Consider the following 20,673-nt stretch of genomic DNA (forward strand, 5'->3'; position numbering starts at 1 on the left):
AAATTTCAGTTTTGAAAGTTAACGTTTAAAACCAAGTTGTTTTAACCAATATATTTTACATTTTTCTCATCATGGAATGGCGATACATATGTTTACATGTTTTGGTAGTGCTCTAGTACTTGTGCAGGTGGATTTCACCGTCGAGTTGTAGTATGTCAAGATAAGGAAGGAAGAAGTGCTAGTTATTGTGATGAGGCAACAAAACCTCCAGAGTCGAGACACTGTGATTCTGGACCCTGCCCGCGGTGGAACTTTGGGAACTGGGGAGAAGTAAGAGCATTTCATTTCCAAAGGGAAACATTGTTTACCACATAAGCTTAGAAATAGCAACATAATTATTTGACTGTGCATGGAACTGAACAGCTTTTTTTTACTTATTTCAAAAGAATGAGTTTCAACCTGTTTATCTAAACTTTGTAATATATGTATAGTGTCATATAAACTTTGTAAATATAAATCCAGAACTGTAGTGGAAATATGAGTGGTGTAAACAAAAGAAGAAAGTATTGTGTGAGGCTAAGAATAGTGTTGCAGTAGCATCTTGAATCTTGAGACATACAAAATTATATTCTGTTACAAAAAGATGAATTGTATGCAGGAAAACCTCAGTGCAATAGCTAGTCTAAGAAAAAAATGAGCACAAGAAGCTGTAGAGAAACTTTATTACATCTAATTTCATAGGTACTGACTAGAGTAACTGCAAGTAGTAGTAGCTACTGGCTTGTAGTCACAAATTAGAAGTATGAAGATAGGATCAGGCATCTAAAAGGTGTGCCTGGGTTAGAATGTTTTGATTAAGCATTTTATGTTGTTGGACAGTTTCTCCATGCCATGTGAAGTCATATCTCAACCATGCATTCTTGCTCAAACACTACAGAAAGAGCTAAAACTGATTAGTTTTGCATTTATTCTAATCTAACCTCATAGGATTGCTGCCCACTTTTCTTATTCATGATAAATCAATGTGTTGAGTTGAAAAAAGAAGAAAAATTGGTTGAGTACCTTTTTTATTTTACTTTTTTTGCCCTCGTTTTGTTCAGATTTAGCCATTCAGTTTTCAAGGTCAGTCTGAGTGTCATTTTATTTCTGTCTATAGCCATACACTTGATATACAGTTACTGCAGATGCTGTAGTTTTTGTCTAATTTAGAATCCTTTGGAATACAGTAAAATGCTATAAACTATTATAGGTTGTTTTTATTAGCTCATTAGGAATGAGAATTAGTATTTTTGTCTGGTATTGCAGAATTACAAGCAAACTGAAACCCAGAAAACACATCCTATAAGTATTTTACACTTAGTCACTGTAAATTAAACTATGTAAAAGTATACCCAGTATCTGAGTCTTTTCTAAGTTTTCTGCCCAGTGTCTGGCAGTGAAAACTAGTTTTAAGACAAATTTCCATATTTTCCTCTTAGTAAAGAAAGAGATACATACGCATTTATTCTCACAAATGTTTACTTCTTCCTGACAGAGTAGAGTCTTGCTAACTGAGACTTTCTGCAGAATCACTTGATAAACCATAAAAGTGTAGTTTGGTAAATGTTTTGGTGAGAGAATTTTTTTTCGTTACATAAGATTAGACTTTTAAGTCCTTATTCATCAACAGGATGTCAGGGGAATATGGAAATAAACATAGTAAATAATAACATGTACTGATTATTGCTGTATATTTTGGTTTAATGGTATGTGATGACTCTCTTAAGAAAATTATTGCATATAAAATTCTGTATTTCAGTGTACTCAGACTTGTGGAGATGGAATAAAAACAAGACTGGTGATTTGTCAGCTTCCTACTGGCCAAATGTTGGGTGATCAAAACTGTGAAATTCTAGACAAGCCACCTAATATGGCACAATGTAATGTGCATTCTTGCCCTGGTGATGTTTCATGGCATCGGGGACCGTGGAAATCGGTACGATAGCATTCACTAATATTTTTTGCTTTCTACTTCTTTGTGTCACTCTATTTCCCCTTGTCTTTTAAATGTTCTATTATTATTTGGTTTGATAACAGTGAAATAATAATGCATGTGGAATATAGGCTATGTATTTTTATCAAGAAATTGTTCCTGCAGTCATTGAATTAAATGAGAAGCAGCCATTTCCTTCAGTGGGAACACTATCATGCTCTGTAAAAGATTATAGGGAATATTTTGAAAATTACCGGAAATCATCAGTTATTCTATTTTGAAGGGTTATGATTTGATCTGTGTTTAAATTTAAAAGGATATGCTGTAATTTATGCTCTAGTATTATCTACATGTTTATATTTGTAAAAAAATCCCAAACTTTTTAGCATATAACTCTTTTCTTACAGTATATTTAAGCATAAGATAACATACACACATGTATATTACACTCTGTCATCAAACATTTTACTCCATATTACCTGTACATTTGTGTATAAAAGTTTATATTAGTAGTTTTAAAATAGGGACTAATTAAAGCTATCTATGTATAATTATATATGTAACTGTAATATGTTATTGTCTACATGTCACTGTCTATTAATGTATAAAAATGCCTACTGTAATCACCATTAATCTTTAAAATTGCCACTAGCATATTATTAACATACTGAAGTAATCATAGCAAGCTCTGCAATATAGAATACATTATATTTCCCAAGCTGTGAATTTGATAACAATATTGATTACTGTGCTAAATTCTAAGGAGAATAATGGCAATCAAAGGAGGTTGGATCCAATTCTGGTTCCATCAAAATGAGCAAAAAACCTGTCATTAACATCCCTGGGAGATGGGCTGGGATAACAGTTGTGTGGTTTTTCTATTAAGATAAATATGTAATTTAGTTCTATGAATTAATATGGGAACATTTTAAAAGTATTGTCCAATTTCAAATATAATAATTTACTAGTGTTTATATAATCTATTCTAATTTATTGCAAATAGACTGTAAAATGAAACTTTGAATTAATGGTTTACCACAGTTATCTTTCTTCCACTATGCAAAACAGAGTTTTGGTTTGTGTTTAGCAGGCACTAGATTATCTTATTTAGCCATTAGCCAAATAATTAATGGTGATTTGCTAATGCTTAATAAATGTGTGTACTTCAAGTGCTGAGAAGATAAGCAGACTTCAGCACAGAGTTGCTTTGAACTCAATGTTTGTTTTCCTTTTAGAGCAAGAATTATTCACAGCCTGTTCATTCCTTCAGTGATGCAGTTTGTCCTGCATTAATGTTACCTGTAAGCTCTTATATTGTAAACGTTACATATGGCTTAGTTTTATAAAGATTTTCATGTTGGTTTATATCTCAATTGATATGAAAAGCCATTTCAATCCTTCAAAAACTAAGTTTAGAGTTGATTCTATTTATCAGAGAGAGTTTGTGGCTCTGTGGTTAATCTGTAAAAGATTTAATTTCATTACACTATCAAATGGTGTTGTGCAGAAACAAATGTAGCAGATTCAGGAAATAAAAACAGGCTCACATATTGAATATGCTGTCACATTTTAGATAGTCTGAATGCTGCCAACACACAATCTTTAGTTATTTTTTGCTGCTGTTTAAACAGAGCAAAATATATTCTTTGAGGATGACTATTATAAAGGAGAAATAAAAGCTTTAGTCACAGGAACACTGTTGTAGCCTAGCACAAACAGCTTTTTTTAGCCATGATTGACTAGTGATATGTTAGTTTGGCCCTGACTATCTTATGCATTTTTGACCTAATAGATGCTCTAATATAGGAAACCGTTAATGGCTGGAGACTGAAGTCCTCAAGCCTGCCATATCTATGCTTACTCCCTTCTCTATAAAGACAGCAAGAACCAGATAAAACACTGCTTATATTTTTCATAAAGGTATCGAGTAATATTTATGTGTCAGGACAGCAATGCAGTGCACTTTTGTGTCTACTAGTGAGATTCCAATGTTAAAACTTAAGCAGAAACTGAGATGCAAGAATTCCCACTTGTAGCTTAATTTTGTGTGATAGATTCTGCCACCTTTTCCTTCTGACATGCATGGCAAAGATAATATGTGGAGAAGGTGAGTAGAAAGAAGGGAATTTCTACAACTGGAACAACTCCTTGACATGCTTGAATATGAGCTCTTCTCTGGCCCAGCCAGTTCAGAAATGTGTATCAAAATTGCTTAAAACTTTTCCTTATTCTGATGTAACTTTGTCTAAACCATGTCTGAACTAAAAGCTTCACTCATGGATTATTCCAACTTTTTCATAGCAAGATAATTTCCTGTTGTATTTTAGGTACCAGCAGAAATAGATTCAGAAAAGGTCAAATTAGCTAAGACTAATTCAGAACCCTGAGTCAAGAACCTGATCCACCATGCAGAAGGATTGTTTTGGTCTAGCAGTTGTCAAAGTCTTTTGTGCTTTCTTCGATATTGGGACATTCTAGCCTCTTTCTAGCCAAGAATTCTAGCAAGAAACAACTGAATGTGGCACTCAGTGCCAAGGTCTAGTTGACAAGGTGGTGATTGATCAGAGGTTGGACTAGATGATCTTGGAAGTCTTCCAACCTTAGTGATTCTATGAATCTAACTTCTTCCAATAGCTATCGTTATATATTTGAGAATGGGAGACTTTTAGCCAAGTATATATCTTTCAGTTATTGATTAATTTTACACAGTGTAATTAAAATAAAACATTGTTACGACCCGCCCCAGGAAAAGAGGGGGGGGTAACCCAGGTTTTATCAAAAATTCCTTTGGGGTGGATTAAAGTGAAACGACACTAAATAATCGGTGTATGAAAACATATATTGATAAGATTTATTTTAACAATTTTGAATCAATTGTTAAGTTAACATTTTTGGGTGCTGTCATAATCAATAGGTAAGCTAACATTTTTGGGTGCTGTCATAACCTTTCTGGGGAGGAGAAAAATGCATAGGGGAGAGAAAGGCAGGATAAGAGCAAGGGAGAGTAAGGGAAAGAAAAGCTGAGAGTGGACAGATGTCCATAGTCACCGCCCACGGGGTCCAGCGATGAAACTTGATAGTTGCAGCTTCCATGTCTGTCACTTGAAGTGGTGGTCTTGATCTGCTGGGGGTGAAGGAGGGAAGCCCCCACACTCCAAGAAGTTATGAATTATCATATCCATGGTCAGTGTCACGGGCCATGCCTCGAGCCTCCAACCTCTCCCTGGGCCCTGCGCAAGAGCTGCTGTGTCTGGCCTGGCTCCCGCCTTTCAAGTTTGGCAGAGGGAGGGCGGGTCCTGATTGCTCGTCAGATGTATCAATAGTCAAAAGCCTGCAAGGTCAGCTCTTATCTTTCAGGACTTCACACCTCCAGCACTGGAGGGAGGGAGGGTCCTGATTGCTCGTCAGATGTATCAATAGTCAAAAGCCTGCAAGCTCAGCTCTTGCCTTTTCAGGACTTCACACCTTCAGCACTGGAGGGAGGGAGGGGCCCGACTGCTTATCAGAGGTATCATGCAAGTCAAAAGCCTGCAAAAGTCTCCTAGAATGCATAAATCATTAACAATTTCAGTCTCTGACAAACATATCTTGTAAATGCACAATAGGGCAGTTGCAAGGAAGGCTCTGTTTATGATTTGAAGCCAGAATTTCGGCTGATGCTTTCTGCAGTTTAGCAACTATGGGCTGTTACACTTTGTAATGTCTGTCTGTGGCTGCTGGAGCTGATCATCACAAGCTTAAAGGCTCTGTGCTCCTCTCTTGCTGGTTTCTGCATTTGTCCAAATGGATGTGAGTCAAGTACATCTCAAATTCTGAAGGCTCATACCAGTCCAGGAAGCTTTATCAGAAATATCATGCATATGCAGAAACTTTGATTTTTTGGTAATCTGTGAATCTTTAATTCAGTCCAGTATTTTCATATAATGATATTGAAATCAGAAAGACTCTCTGAAGTTTTACAGGGAGGATGGTTAGGAAACACATCCTTATGCCTGTAAGTTAAATTCATTTGATCTGATGGTCATTGAGAGACTCTGACAATGATCTTTTTGGAATGTGGCTTATGTCTTCTGCCCCCTTAGTTTTGTTCAAGTTTCTAAGTGAATTTTCTTTAGTAAGAACTGAATCATGTTCATTCGTTTTCCTCTTTTGTTTTCTTGATTGCCTTTTTACCAAAATTCAGAGGAAATGGAGTGGATTTGCACCCAGTCCATTCATCTTGAAGGACTTTGCCTTTTTTTTTAAAGAATATTGGTGTCAATTTTTAATGTAATTGAGCTTGATAAATATTATACAAGCATTCCTAAATTCAAGTGTTTCGAAATTTGAAACATTTGATTTCAATTTCATTGCCAAATTGTTATGTGCTTAAGTACACTAGCTCTTTTTTGATATATAGAAATGACAATACAGATGTATATATTTTGATATACAAATATATGTAATGTATTTATGAGTTAAATAATACTTGAGGTAAATATAGCTGCTTATTTTAATGTAGTTGCACCACCGCTACTCTAATTTCATTGGTGAAGGGATTGAGGCAATGTTCCAAAACTTCATGAAAGAATGAAGAAAGTACAAGCTAAAAAGTATGGAAAACATATGTCACATTATCTAATGTCAAGAAAAATTGCATAGCATTCTGACAGCTGGCTAAGAATACTTTGTTCTAGTATAGATTTTTATTGTATCCCTTCTTTCCAGAGTGCATTGTTGGATTTCTGTGTTTAGTCCATGCAGTAAGACTTCTGGTTTATTGTATTAATTTTCATCAGAGTAGTTCTGGTTTTCTGAACTTAATGATAACCAGTTGTGTTTTACTTAAAGCATGAAAAGAGAGAGTATTAGAGAGTATTACAAATTTGCAAAGACACCATAAGGTTTTTAAACTCAACCATAATTAGTAGATTTAACAATTTTGTACTAGAAGAGTTGTAGAATAATCTATCTTGAGTTCAAGAATGATGCTTTGTTACTTTCAATACTAAGTTTTTTTTCCTTTGAGTAGTATTTCCTGTATCCACATGCTTTAGTATTCTTAGCCGAACAATTGTCTGTAACCTGACAAAAAGTTATGTGGGAATACAATCAAATCAAATGTTGGTTGGATCAATGGTTATGTTTAGGCACAACAAATCTGCAGATACATAGTGCACATATAGTCTTGAAAAGCCTTCAAGTATAGCATGCTAGAGAATAAAATATTATTTTTAGTAGTACTTGGCTGGGAAATAATTTGATATAATTTGTAGCAAGCTAGGAGATTTCTTGTGCCAAAACCCTTGCCTGGTACCTGGGCAAAATGTGTAATGTGAACATACGTTTTGTTTTACTCTTCCCTCTGCTGTTCAGCAAGTGATAACTTCTACACATCTAGTATGCATTTCCTAGTGGAGGTTTTTTATGGTGCCTTCACGTCAAGGATTGTATTTGAATACTAAGTGAAGCATCACCTTTTTATTTTAGTTTTCTTTAGGGTTTTGGTATTTATCTCTTGGTTTAAATGATCATATCTTCCTTACTAGTCTCTTTTTTTCTATGCCACCTAGTTTGTTGCCTGCAAAATAGAAAACAGTGTAACTTTCTCAAAATTCCTGATATATATCTACTTTTATTGTGCTGTGTACCTTCAATTTTTATATATTTTTCTAAAAATCTTAGGGAATGTGGGCAGGTATTACACTGGGGGAATAGAAAAAGCTATTCATATATGGGAAGACAATACCCTGAGGCTTCACATAGTGAGGAAAGTTTGTTCACATTTTTGGATGACAAGAATTTTAATATATTTAGGAGCTTGACTTTATTTTTGGCCCCCTGTGGTTTTTCAGTGCTTACAAAAACCCTTGAAGGTCCAGGTAGTGAAACAGCAAGGTTTCTGCTTAGGCAGTTGGTAGTAGCAGTTCATGTTACCTTGAAAGCTTTGTATTTCCTTTGGGCATTAATTCTTATATGAGTGTGGATAGCTACCTAAATTTTATCATAAACATTTTAACCTGAATTATTTTAACTTGAAATTTATGTTTGCTTTTCATCCTTTCTCATTCCTTTAGAAAGAATACATAGCTCTTTAAAAAAGATAGTTATATTTTTTTGTCTGAAATGTTCATAAAATATAGATTTAAATTCTTTTAAATCTTTTTCTCACTCTTAGGAATTGTATGTAATTCATAATTATTACCTGTGATTCAGAGAAAATAGGCATAAAAAGAGTGGATCATCTTCAAAGTTATCTTTAAGTGTTACTGCTATTACTTCAGACACATAATGTAATATTGTTTAAAGTGTTTAAAGTGGCTGCTTTTCTAGTTCTTCAATTTTCTACTTACTTGCTTCAGAATAATGTCGATGTAATTCTGTCTTTGCAGTAGTGGAAGAAATCTATTATTACTTTTAATGAATATGAATCTATTTTTTTTAAATAATCCCAGTATCCTTCCAGTGTTGTTACTGCCAGGCATCCCATTGACTTCTGCAGGAGCAGAAACAGCCCAGATTTGCATAAGTAAAATATTTATTTGTTTTTATTGTAATGCAAAAAATCTTTCTATGTATGATAAGTGCCTTCATTCACTTTTTCTAATGTGTAAAAAGTATTTATATCTTTAAAAATAATCTTTTATATTAAAAGGGAATTCAGAATCAGTGAACTTGGTTTTCAAAACCAACTTCAGTCTTTACCTCTACTTCTGCTGCTGCCTAATGTCAAACTTCAAAATACCTCACTGCCAATACAGCACATTAAATTAATATCCCACGGCCTGAAATCTTAATGTTAGCATCTGCTATTCATTTTTTAAAACTTTGGAAATTGATAGTGGGAGGCCTTTTCAGAGATAACTGATGACATATGTCACTGCCCAAATAATGTCATAAAACAGACTTGGGATAGTGCATTTCATTTAGGGTCATTCTGATAAAAATGAAAGAAAATACTTGTTTCCAAAATTCAAAAGCAAATATTTGTGTAATGTTAATCAAGTTTAAAGGAAATTTCTCCTTTTTGGTGCTATGTTACCTGTATAGCTTGAAATAATAAATAATTTATAATGTATGTGTGATAATTTAATGACTGTGACTTGTGTCTGTGAAATACAGTTGCATTTTAACCCTTCTTTTTCATGCATGTTGTGTGGCTTTGTGTTTATATTTATTGTGCTCTTTATTAAGGAATGTTAATGTTTAAGTCTTTAAAAAATAAATAAAAGGGTGGGACAGGAACTAACCACTTTGCTGAAAGTGAGGGTTTTTTTACTCTAGAGTAACCTTTGTGTTGAAATTACCTACATATGATATTTTAGTGACATTATTTTCATGGGGAGAGCTCTTAAACAGAAAAAAAATACTGTTACTGAAATAGGTAGTTGGCACATGATCTTTGATGACAAAGCTTAAAGATCCTAGCTGTTTCTTTTTTTGCTGGAACTTCAGTTTTGCTGGAGCTTCAATTTTACAGCCCAGTCCTGCTCCCACTTAGTCAGTGACAAAAGACATAGAAAACTGAGGATCATAACATGATGCTCAGTTCTTAATCTCAAAGATGTAACATGGGTTTTTACATTCTCCAAACACTTTTACAGGAAGAGGTTTGCAGAACTTTCAGACCATGCTTTTAGAAAGAGGACAAGTAGAGGGTAACATAGTCAAAACAAAACTAATAATAATAATTAAAAACCCCACAAAACCCCAACAACCAGAATATTGTGGAAGGGGAAAAGAAGCAGGTGGTCTGTGCCTAAATACATACAACCATTTAATGAGAATGAAAGGAATATGAAGTTACTGATGTATTTATTAGAACTTTCAGAAAAGCTGAAGTGTTCTCGGTGGTCAGATCAGTGTGAAAATCATTGTGAGATGTGGCAGTTTCAAAAACCACAGTCAGAACTCATAAATGTTGGTTCGAAGTGTTTTTGAGACCCACATTTAGAAGTTGTCAAACATATGAAAGTATAAGCATTTCCAAGCATTTATGAGGGTCAGTACACAAATATTTTTATTACCTGGCATGGTTTGGAAAATGAACAATATGTTCCCTAGTTCTGTGTTGCAGGAGTTCCTAGTCCTTTCTTTGAAAACCAGTAAGTGTGGGAGACTGGTGACTCCACTAAAACAGCCTGATATTCATATCAGTATATGTTCTAGCATGTATCTACCTGGCCCTTTCACTTCAGTGAGAGCAGGATTGGGCACTTAGATTTCCCACTGAATCAATCATTTGGAAGCTTTCATGCGTGCTCATATTTTGCACATGAAACATCATGTTGGAAACCTTGATTGTTAGTAAATTGAAAATATACAGAAGAGTGGCTTAGGTTAAAAGCAAATTGGATTTCAACACATGAAGGTAGGTAAAATGTTTCATTTCTCATCTAAAATATATTTTCATGCCAAATTAATATTTAATATAAATTTGAGGGGAAAGCATAATTCTTTAGGTGATATTTAGTTCAGTGACATAGAAAGAGTTATATTTTTTATACATCTAAAAAAGTTTGAAAAAATTCTGACAATGCTATATTGTTCCAGTATATATTGCTTTGACTTTTCAGTTTTTTAAAGTTCGAATACAAAATCTTAGATTTTAATGAAATGAAAAAAGTGAAGTGATATGAAGTGATACTTTTTATAGAGCAGAAAAACACAGAAGAGATCATGTATTTGTCAGTCTTTTAATTTCTGAGCTACTGTTTTGCTGTTGCTAACATGAATAAAAATGATAAATCAGGGATCGCACTTGCTGGCGTCCAGGATTTCTTCTGCTCATATTTAGGTTTTTGCAAACTCGGATGAAACTAATTTGTCTGCTGTTGTAAAACTGCATTATGTCTAGTTACTTTTGTAATTGGTTAATTGAAAAGACCCTATCTCTAAAGATAATAAAACGAAATTTTAAATTGTGAAAATATTATAAACTAATGCTTTTTAACTGTCTGACCCCTTTGTGCAAATGTAACTTCCATAGCAGAGATCCTCCATCATGTTAAAAATGTGGTCCAACTTGCATTATGAAGACCTATGAACAAAATGTTCCTCTCAAGGGGCCAAAATTACTTTCCAGTGAGTGCAGATTGTGTCATTCCTGTGCATTTGTTCAGTTTTCCCCAGCTTCACAGGAGGCAGGAGTCTAACCTCCCCGTGATACAGTCTGTTAAACTGTGTCCAGTTTTTGGAAGCAACAAATGGATTCACTTTGGGTTTTCGTGCGGGTTTGTGAACACAACTGCCGGATGGACACAGACACACCTGTTGTTCTCTATTTGGAAAGTGTGTCCTGAAATTTACCCATTTATTAGAAACAGGGAGGAAAACCCCATGTTTCTTTTGCTCACAGTGGATTTCCCTAAGCTCTCCTAGCTCCGTTTCTGCCACCCTTCTTTGGTGATGCTTGCACTTTACTCACTGTCTTCAGTGCTGCTGCCTTCATGTAATCACTTAAATGTATTACTAGTGTTACATGACTGTGGGTAAAGAAAGGTGAGACTTGCTGAAGTCTGGACAAGTCAGCAATTTGATGTCTGCAATGCTGTAATGGTGAAAGTGCCTGTAGGAAGCTCTTACAGAACATATCGAAGGCAAAGAGCAGGACTGCTTTTCAATTTTGTAAATGGGACACAAATTTTTACTTGTAGATTAGATTAGCAGAAAGAGCTAGTGAGTGTCTAGCTCTTTTCCCAATTGCCACTGATTTTAGAAGGAAAGGTAAGGCAGAATTGTTTGTTGGGGATGTTGTTTCTTTGTTGTTTTTTTTTTAATTTACTAATGTTTCTGTATTTTTAATTGTGATTTACCTCAGCCATCTGCCTGTTGTATGTATCATTCAACTGTCAGATGATAAAGTTAGGTACATGTACCAGATGTGCTGCAGGAATGCTGGCTGAGCAATGCAGTTTATCTGTTCCCTCCCTCTCAGCAATTAATAATCTGATCATACTTTTCATCATTTTAATATATACTGTCATGAATGACAGTGATAATGTTGCTTGAATAATGGCTGATGGTGGAGTTCCTACCAGAGGTACATACAGACCCTTCAGTGGCATTTAAGACATGCACAGAAAGTAGCTGAGCCTGCCAAATGGCTGCTGAAAGGAGGCAGAAATACCTACTGGTTTCCTGGTGCTCAGGTGGTAACCAGACAGAGTGGATTCAAATTAAGAGCAAGTAAGGCAGGAAGAATAACTATACAATTAAATTTTTACTGTAGTTGAGAGATGAAATGGAACATATAAAGGAAGAGTTAAATGAGATACCAAGTATGATATGTCATTATTATTGAGAACGTATTAATCATCAACTCATAATTATGGTTATTAGTTTTAAATCCACACCCAGAGATATATCTCCATAATCCATTTTTCTTGTGTTATTGTGATAGCTAAAAGCTTGTTTGAAAGTCTAATTGTGTTATGTGTATCATGTAGGTAAAACAAAGAGAAGGTTGCTGACTGGAAAAGCTTAGTCTCATTTATGAGATATATGTAGACAGAGTGGGAATACATGGCACAGTGAAGCCTCTGAGTATCACAGTAGGTAGGGAGCTGAGTATGGTAACAGTCTACTCTTCAAATGCTCTATTGTTGTCATCAAGAAGTATGTCGGGCTTCAGGCAGTGATGGGAAGAATAGTGGTGTTCATCCTTAGGGGGAAAGATGTGATAGGGCTTTCATATAAGGACCTCATCATCTGTTTCATTTGTGCTGAACTCAAGGTAATGGACAGTGCTTTGAGATGTCAAAGAGGCAGGCCTAAAAAAGACTTACAAATCTAACTGGAATGAATAAAAGAAATTTTGTAGATGATCATTAAGTGAAATTTCAAGAGTTCTGGTTCTGATTTTTCCAACAGCTGCAAAGAGTATGGTTGCTCATCTGCCATCCAGGCAGATTGCTGTTTTCCCTCATTAAGGCTACTGCTAGCTGCAGTGGATAAAAAAATTCAGACCATGTGGTGTCAACTTTAAAATATTGTAAAATTTCTCTGTAGCATCATCGGTAGAGTTTGGCTTCTGCAGACGTGAAATCATTTTACCTTCAATATATGTGCTAATGGTTCTGACTTAGTTCTAATCAGGATGTCTTTATTTTTAAGAGGAATACATTAGCACATTCCTAGTAGATGCCAGATATATCCTCTCATAGCAGTTTTTCCTTCTGGTTATCCACATCAACCCTAAAATCTGTCCTTAATCCTCTTTATCCTCCATCATTCCTACTTTTTCTATGCTTATATATATATGTACGTAGTTTCTCATTTATGTCTACTATTAAATAGATACACTTCAGCATGCTTGGAAAATAGTTATTCAGGAGGTTTTTGTTACCCTTCGGATGAAAGTTGAAACAAAAATTGTCTTAAAAACAGTCTGAAAAAAAGCTACTGTTTAATGAAGTGTATGGTACTCAGTCCTGACAGAAGAGGTATGACTAGGGATGGTGGACAGGTTAGATGACCTCAAACAGTCACTACAGTCTCTGTTCTCAGCTGTGACATGCAGACTGGCTGTTAGGTCGTATTGCAGCGCACTCCAGAGTCTCCTACTCCCACACTGGCATTGGTTTGGAGAGTACTGGTGTTAACATCCACAGCATGCACCTGGAAGCCCTGGAAACCAGTGTGGGTGTGTGCCTGCTTCTCAACCTGTTACACAGCCAGAATATGTAGCTAGGCTAAAAGGAGAAAAAAGGTCTCTCTTGGGCTGACTAGAGAAAATGATTACTGCCTTCTTTTGTTGCTGAGTTAAAAAATTACAATATTTGATGATAACACTTGGGGCAGAGAACACTTGTTCTCTGGCTTCCATTCCAGTGATGGAACGGCAGTAGGTAATAGCAGTTACGGCTGTCCTTCCTGAGCTGCTGTGTTGAAGAGATGTGTGGTTTGGTTTTCAGATGCACTACAGTACCTCATGGCATGCTTTGCAAAAGTTTTTGACAAGTCCAGCAGTAGGAATATGGAGATTTACCTTGTGTTACTGTGTTACTGACCTTGGAAGACCATCTGTCAGTGTCACAGGAGCTGCATCTGTGCTGTGGGACTGAACTTCGCAAAGTGTTTTCAGGTTTCAGTGCTGGTTTCTCACCTTTAGCATTTTGATATACAAGTGGTCAAATTCAATTTAGAAATATAGTCTTTTTTGACTTAAACAGAAAAAATTATGTTACCGAGCTTAGAAATCCAGTCAAATTGTGTAGTAGGAACATCATTTAGGTAGTGATTGAATCAGAGCGTAGTCTTGAAGTATTGCAGCCCTCGTGGGAATACGATTCGTACTTACAAGAGGGAAGTGTGTTTATTATGCATTTACATCAAAGATCGCATGACATTAGCTGTGGGATTGAAAATATTACTGCAGAAACTTTTCACTCTAGATCTTATCTTCCAAATGCCATCTAGAACTCTGCAAAGTGAGAGGGCCCCAAAGAACTGGAATGAAGGAGAATAATACTGGGTATATGCTTTTTGGGTATATGCTTTTTGTCATAGCATATTTTAATTCTAGTGCTTTAGTTGATATACAGCATACAGTCTTGGATAACTCTTCGTAAAAAGCCACACAGATATTTGGAGAGTATGGAGGACAGCCACTTAAATGGTAAGAGACTTGGAGGGAAGGCTGGGGTAGCTTGTGTTTCTCAAGACTGAGACTGTGGAAGAATGGACTGAATGGGGTATTCTTGCAACACAATCAGTGGTTATAAAGAGGTGAGTGTTTCTAAGTCTGCTAAGGGTAGTCTCTTTAATGGTAAGAGAGACTGTCATTAAATCATAAAGTACTTTTTCTAACTGTAAGGATGGTTATACAGTGGAAAAATACAGCAAGGGAGGCTGTAGCATCCCTGTCATTGAAGACAAGACTGACAAACTGCTTTCAGGAATGATCCAGATACAGCTGATTCAAACTCTTAAGCAGCATGATGGATTGGATGAAGTCTTTAAGTCCTACTTGGCCTAGCCTTCCTCCTTTCCATTGCTATAGCTGCAAAAGCACATTCAGAAAAGTGGCAAAGCAGACTTGCAGACTGCAGATGAAAGGAGGATTAATCAAATCAAAACATTTTCTGAGCATCATTAACATTAAAGTTTTGAAATCAAGCTGTACTCAAATGAGAAAACAAAAGCATCTTCAGTGTAACTTCCATAGTTGACATATAATTGGGATGTAACAGTTGGAGTTCAATCCGCTCCTTCTCAGGAGTGATGGAATGTTTGGTCCTTTGTAAGCAGGTCTTTTCTGAATGCTTGAGCTAATGGCACAAGTGTTTATACTTGCTTTAGTGAAGAATTGCTAACTCGGAAACAAAGAATTCAGTAGGACCAAATTACAGAGTCTGTGTTGTTTCTTCATAGTAGTCAACATACTTAAAGGAAAGAAGAACTTTTGGAATGCTTTTAGCTAAAAAATGTGTATCTTGTGCTCAAGCATCACAATAAACCCTGGGGAAATGCAGCTAGCAGAGGAGGCAGGCACAAGAACTACTTCTAATAAAGCAAATGAAAAGTTAAAAGTAACTCTCAACTAAGCAATGCTCAACATTTTGTTTTATTAGTGTCTTGTGTAGTAGTGATCCTAGTGTACTAGAAGAATAGTTTTACAAGAGTCCAAACAGACTTTTGGGACAACTAGGGATCATCAAAATGCAGTTTGCCAGACAACTCAAGCAACTACCATGTTTAATCCTGTAGGTTTTAAACTGATATTCATGTCCAGTCACAGAAGTTATGATCAAAAAAGACAGAGAGGAAGAAAATACCTTTAAACATTTGGAATATATTTTATACTTTTTCATTTCTACTGTTGTAACTGCACCCCAGTAGGCAGTTGAACCCCTCACAGTCATTCTCTCCCTCCCCCTGATGGGATGGGGAAGAGAATTGAAAGGGTAAAAGTGAGAAAACTCATGGGTTAAGAAAAAGTAATTTTCATAGGTAAAGCAAAAGCTGCATCAACAAGCAAAGCAAAACAAGGAATTCATTCACCACTTCCCATAGACAGGCAGGTGTTCAGCCATCCCCAGGAAAGCAGAGGATCACACGTGATATTTGCTTGGGAACACAAATGCATCACTCCACATGCCCCTTCTTCCTACTTGTTTCCCACAGTTTTTAGTGCTGATAACTTGTTCTGAGATAACCCTTGGGGTTGGCTGTCCCAGCTGTGTCCCCTCCAAACCACTTGTTCAGTCCTAGCCTCCTCACTGGCCTTGATGATGTGTGAGTACTGTTCAGCAATAACTAAAATATCCATGTGTTTTCAACACTATTTTAATCACACTTGCCCTACAGTAGCTACTGTGAAGAAAATTAACTCTATCCCAGCCAAATCCAGTAAAGTTACAGTACTGCTTCTAGTCACTCATTTATATTTTAAGTCTTTATCTATCTAATATGAATATAAAGAGAAACTATTGCATGCTTTGCATTTTCCTGACCTTTTTTTTCAGTATCCAGAAGCCCACTGAACCACCAGCTAAAAACACTTCCTTTAAAGAAAAGGTTAAGGAAATTTGATATGCATCCAAACTCTTGGAGTTCAATCCACCAAACAATACAAGGTCTTTAATTTTTCAATTAAATAATAATAGCAAAAGAATCAAAAAGCTTTTGGCATGTCTGCTGCAGAAAGAGCCTCAATTTTGTAGGAATTGATGATGGCATGCCTGTATGAGAGTCCATCTGTGCCACAGAAAGCACCAGGAGTTCTGTCAGGCTGATCCTCACAGAACTTTATTGCTATGAAGAAAATACAAACAGATGAATCCTAGTTACCAGTGTTATGGAATGACTTTGAACAATGGTAATGAAGGCCAGCTTTTACTGCAGATTTATGTATTTAAAAGAACATGACATATGGGAAATATGACGTTTGCCAATACTGAGACAGTGCTAGAATTTCTGTGTAAAATGGTTACAGGATGGGTTTTTTTCAATTTGCAATTTTTAAAGAAATGTTGAAATTTCTTGTTAGATTTAAAGATTTTATGGATTTTTTTTCCCCTACATGTGCAAAAAATATATGAAAAATTGTACTCTCCATAAACCTCCAATTGTGTGGAATGTCGTACAAGTGGAACCACATTACAGAAAAATTGAGCAGTAAAGACTACGCTATTCTTGACCATAGTTACGTGCAGTTGTACTTTCCCCAGTCTTTCCACACAGACCGCATAATAACACGTTGGGAGCTTCAAGAAGAAACACAAGCTTATGAAGGGCAAAGTTTAGCCTTGTAAGAAATGTTCTATAGGCTGGATGCATTAAAAGTGGCTTCCAGAGCACAGAACGAGGCTTTACTCCTGTACCAGTGAGAATTCGACACTTCTTACTGTTGTTACAGAGCTGAGGGGAAGCTGATCAGGCAGGTGTCTTAGGTCGAAGTTGAGTATGCAGCTCTCTAAAGAAAATACTGACAGTGGGGATAGAGGTGGGCAAGACATCTCCTTGTAAGTGTAGAGACCTTTAGGCACTTGGGAGTCCCACTCAGGGATCTTCTGTGGATTCTATATTTTCATTCTGAGGACTGAGCGGGATCTATGCTCTGCCCTTACAGAAATGTTGAGTCATCCCCACTTTATTTTATTGATTAAAGCTTTTGATTCAGCATTTGAGTGACTTGGTTTGCTATCTTTGCTATTCATTCTCTGTAATGGAGGGTAGGCAACACCTACTTGTCAGGAGCCTCCCATGAGAAGCTGTATGGGACAGGAATAGTCCTCATTTCTCTTGCTAAAGGTGAGTCACTATCCAGTAAAGAACACAGCTGCACCTGCCTGCATCTGATGCCAAGGCACTTGGGGAGGAAACGATCCTTTTAAGAATTTGGTTTTTTTATAGTTTATCTAAGGAATGAAGCCAGAATATGCCCAATTTCAGGAGAATACTGTAAATACAGAGTAACATATCCTCTTGAACTTTCCATTGATGATCCTGGATCTGCTATATCCAGAGCAAGTGTATTAGGTTTTTCATGTGTTAAAAAAAAATAAAAATTAGGAGAATTTTTCTTTCTTTAATTGCACTAAATATCACTTATCGCTGTGTTTTGTAATGTGCCTCATTCAGCTGCTGTGTGCTCAGTATACACTCAGAGCAATTGCTTTCTTTTTTTAACTTGTTAGTAGAAATAGAGGAAAATCTCTTTTCAGAATGCTGGTGATCCTTATGGGCATGTAAAGCAATGAGCTGGTAGTCTGTTAAAAAGATTGTGCATGCCTGTACTTTTTAAGTGAAGATTTTTAAGGTCCTTGACTGTTTTGTAATGTGCCTCATTCAGCTGCTGTGTGCTCAGTATACACTCAGAGCAATTGCTTTCTTTTTTTAACTTGTTAGTAGAAATAGAGGAAAATCTCTTTTCAGAATGCTGGTGATCCTTATGGGCATGTAAAGCAATGAGCTGGTAGTCTGTTAAAAAGATTGTGCATGCCTGTACTTTTTAAGTGAAGATTTTTAAGGTCCTTGACTGTGGCTCAGGGCAACCTAGGTGCTTCTGTAACTGATACGTATGCAAGGCTTTAAGAATAACAATCCTTGAGTTAGTTGCCTAAATTTTATTAAGGTCTAATTGAAATCGTAAAGGATCTGGTCCTTAGAGATAATTAGGCTTCTATTCCTCACGCTGCTGTTGGTGGGAGACGGTCACTGCAGCAGCTGTAAGAATCTGGCCCTGTGGAACCACGCTGAAGCAGGTAGGAGCTGCTCCATGAAATTCCAGGAGTTGAAGTACTCCAAGCACTTGGTTCTAGCAAAACTGCTTGGAGGCACATCCTAGTTTGGTCTTTTATTTGTTTTTAAGTTTTGGCAATTGTATGTAAGCAGAAGTTTACAAATGCTTAATGTCTGGTGGTGTCTTTTAGCTTTTAAAAGTATCAGGAGCTTTCATTCCTTCAGAGCAACAACATGTTAACATAATGAATTAAACAACAATGTTCTTACATGAATTAAGCTAAAAAAATGCAACTAAAACACAAAACAACAACAAAAAAACAAATCGAAAAGCTCTTAATTTGAAACCCATAATATTAGGATATTGTTGAATCACCTCTTGCACTGTGAAGGTCCTTTTTTTCAGTGTAAGGTCTATTCAACAGGAGGTTTGGATGTATGGAAACAGAAAATCAGATCTGTATCTTGATGAATATGTGAAAGAATAAGATAGCAAATCTATATGAAGAAATGCTGCCTCCATATTTCTGGAAAACTTACAATTTTTAAGGATTTGATGCATTTAAGATTTTTTTATATAATCCCAACCTCTCGAACGTGTCTTTTTAAGTTTTTAACATAACATTAAATTAACATAGAGTGAAAAAACTCCCTCAAAAAAGATATTTAAATGTGAATATTTTCGTGGTATGATTTGGCAATGTTCTGTAACTTACCGTCTCTTACAGCAAAGAAAAAAAATAAATCAGATGACTTATACAAAATTATATTACTGGAAAGATAAACTATATTCCTTATAATTGATTTAATTTTTTTTTAAATACAAACATTTTTAAAAATAATTGAAAATTATTTTCTACCTACAGATTTTAGGTATCTTCCATTTTTGTTCCAGCATTTTACATTAAGATAACTAGATTTCAGCTAGCTTTAGTCATCAGAGCTGAACAGTATTTGGGTGAAATATTTGACATAACTGTTCATAAATCTTCTGTTATTTTTAACATCTAAACTGGCATTTTCCTTTCTGAACTCCCTCTTCAGGTTCCAATCTAATAGAATTAAAGCCAAATGTGGATTCTCTTAATTCCTCTATAATTCTATTGTAATTACAAAATTTAGTAGAACATCTTTATGAAAGAGAAGCAGGCATTGCTCTGGAACTGCTAACATTATCTTAAATAAACTAACTTAACACACAAACCTTTGGTTTCTTTCTTTAGAAGAAGGAATAGCACAAATTATAAAGACGAAATTAGTCCATTCAAATATAACAGAGATAACTCGGTTGAATTTGGACCAATGAAGGGAAAAACAACCCAACTGAAAAAATTGAGATCCAGTTTTAACCTGTGCAGAAGTAAACATGTAATGTTATATCTAGTGGGAAGAGATATGGGAAGATCTTTCTAAGACTGAGATGCAGGATAAGAGATTTCTTTGTACAGTCTATTGCTGTTAGCAGCCATTAGCCCTGTACAATAAATGTATCTGCACAAGATGTATAAACAAACATGTTTATCTTAGTACTTAATATTGAGTGCAATGAGAAATTAAAGAGTGAGATTATGCTGTGCTGGGAGATAATTCTGTGCTGTGGTAGTCTCAGCTCCTAAAGTGAGGACTTCTTGGGATAGCTTCTTTGGTTGCAGCTCTCAGTCTGGAATGATGTCCCCACGAGGGCTATAAGGCCTCTCAAGGGAGCACTCTGGAACCTGATTTATTCTGCAGAGGGAAAAGCCATTGAGGAAGGAGGGACATGTAGTATTTTCCTAACACGTCATAGGCGAAGGTTAAGTAACTCTGTGCTGCACTTCACTTCCTACTAAAGAATTAAAAGGAAGAATCTTTAGAGTTTATGTCTACAATTTATGTTTGAAATTCCTGAAAAAAAACTTTAAGGGAGAGTAAATTATCAGATGACAATAGTATTTTGGTTTTCATGCATACAAGTTATCTTACTTGCTTTGATAAATAAATCCTTTTAATTCAGATCTGAGTTTTCTGAGAGGCTTTTATAATGATATGGTTTGGAGAGTTTTAAGTTTTCTGACCTACATTATTAAAATTTCAGGTAATTTGGTTATCTACCTAGC

General features: G+C 35.8%; 1 protein-coding gene across 1 annotated transcript in view; it reads left to right on the forward strand.

Moving 5' to 3' along the window:
- Nucleotides 1–20,673, forward strand: part of ADAMTS20 (ADAM metallopeptidase with thrombospondin type 1 motif 20) — a 103,148-nt gene that overhangs the window by 62,628 nt on the left and 19,847 nt on the right. The window contains exons 27-28 of the mRNA XM_064655877.1: nucleotides 109–270; nucleotides 1,739–1,915. Of these exons, the coding sequence (XP_064511947.1) occupies nucleotides 109–270; nucleotides 1,739–1,915 (339 nt within the window). The remainder of the gene's footprint in view (nucleotides 1–108; nucleotides 271–1,738; nucleotides 1,916–20,673) is intronic.

The sequence above is a fragment of the Pseudopipra pipra genome, chromosome 5, assembly GCF_036250125.1.
Source record: "Pseudopipra pipra isolate bDixPip1 chromosome 5, bDixPip1.hap1, whole genome shotgun sequence".
Taxonomy (NCBI): domain Eukaryota; kingdom Metazoa; phylum Chordata; class Aves; order Passeriformes; family Pipridae; genus Pseudopipra; species Pseudopipra pipra.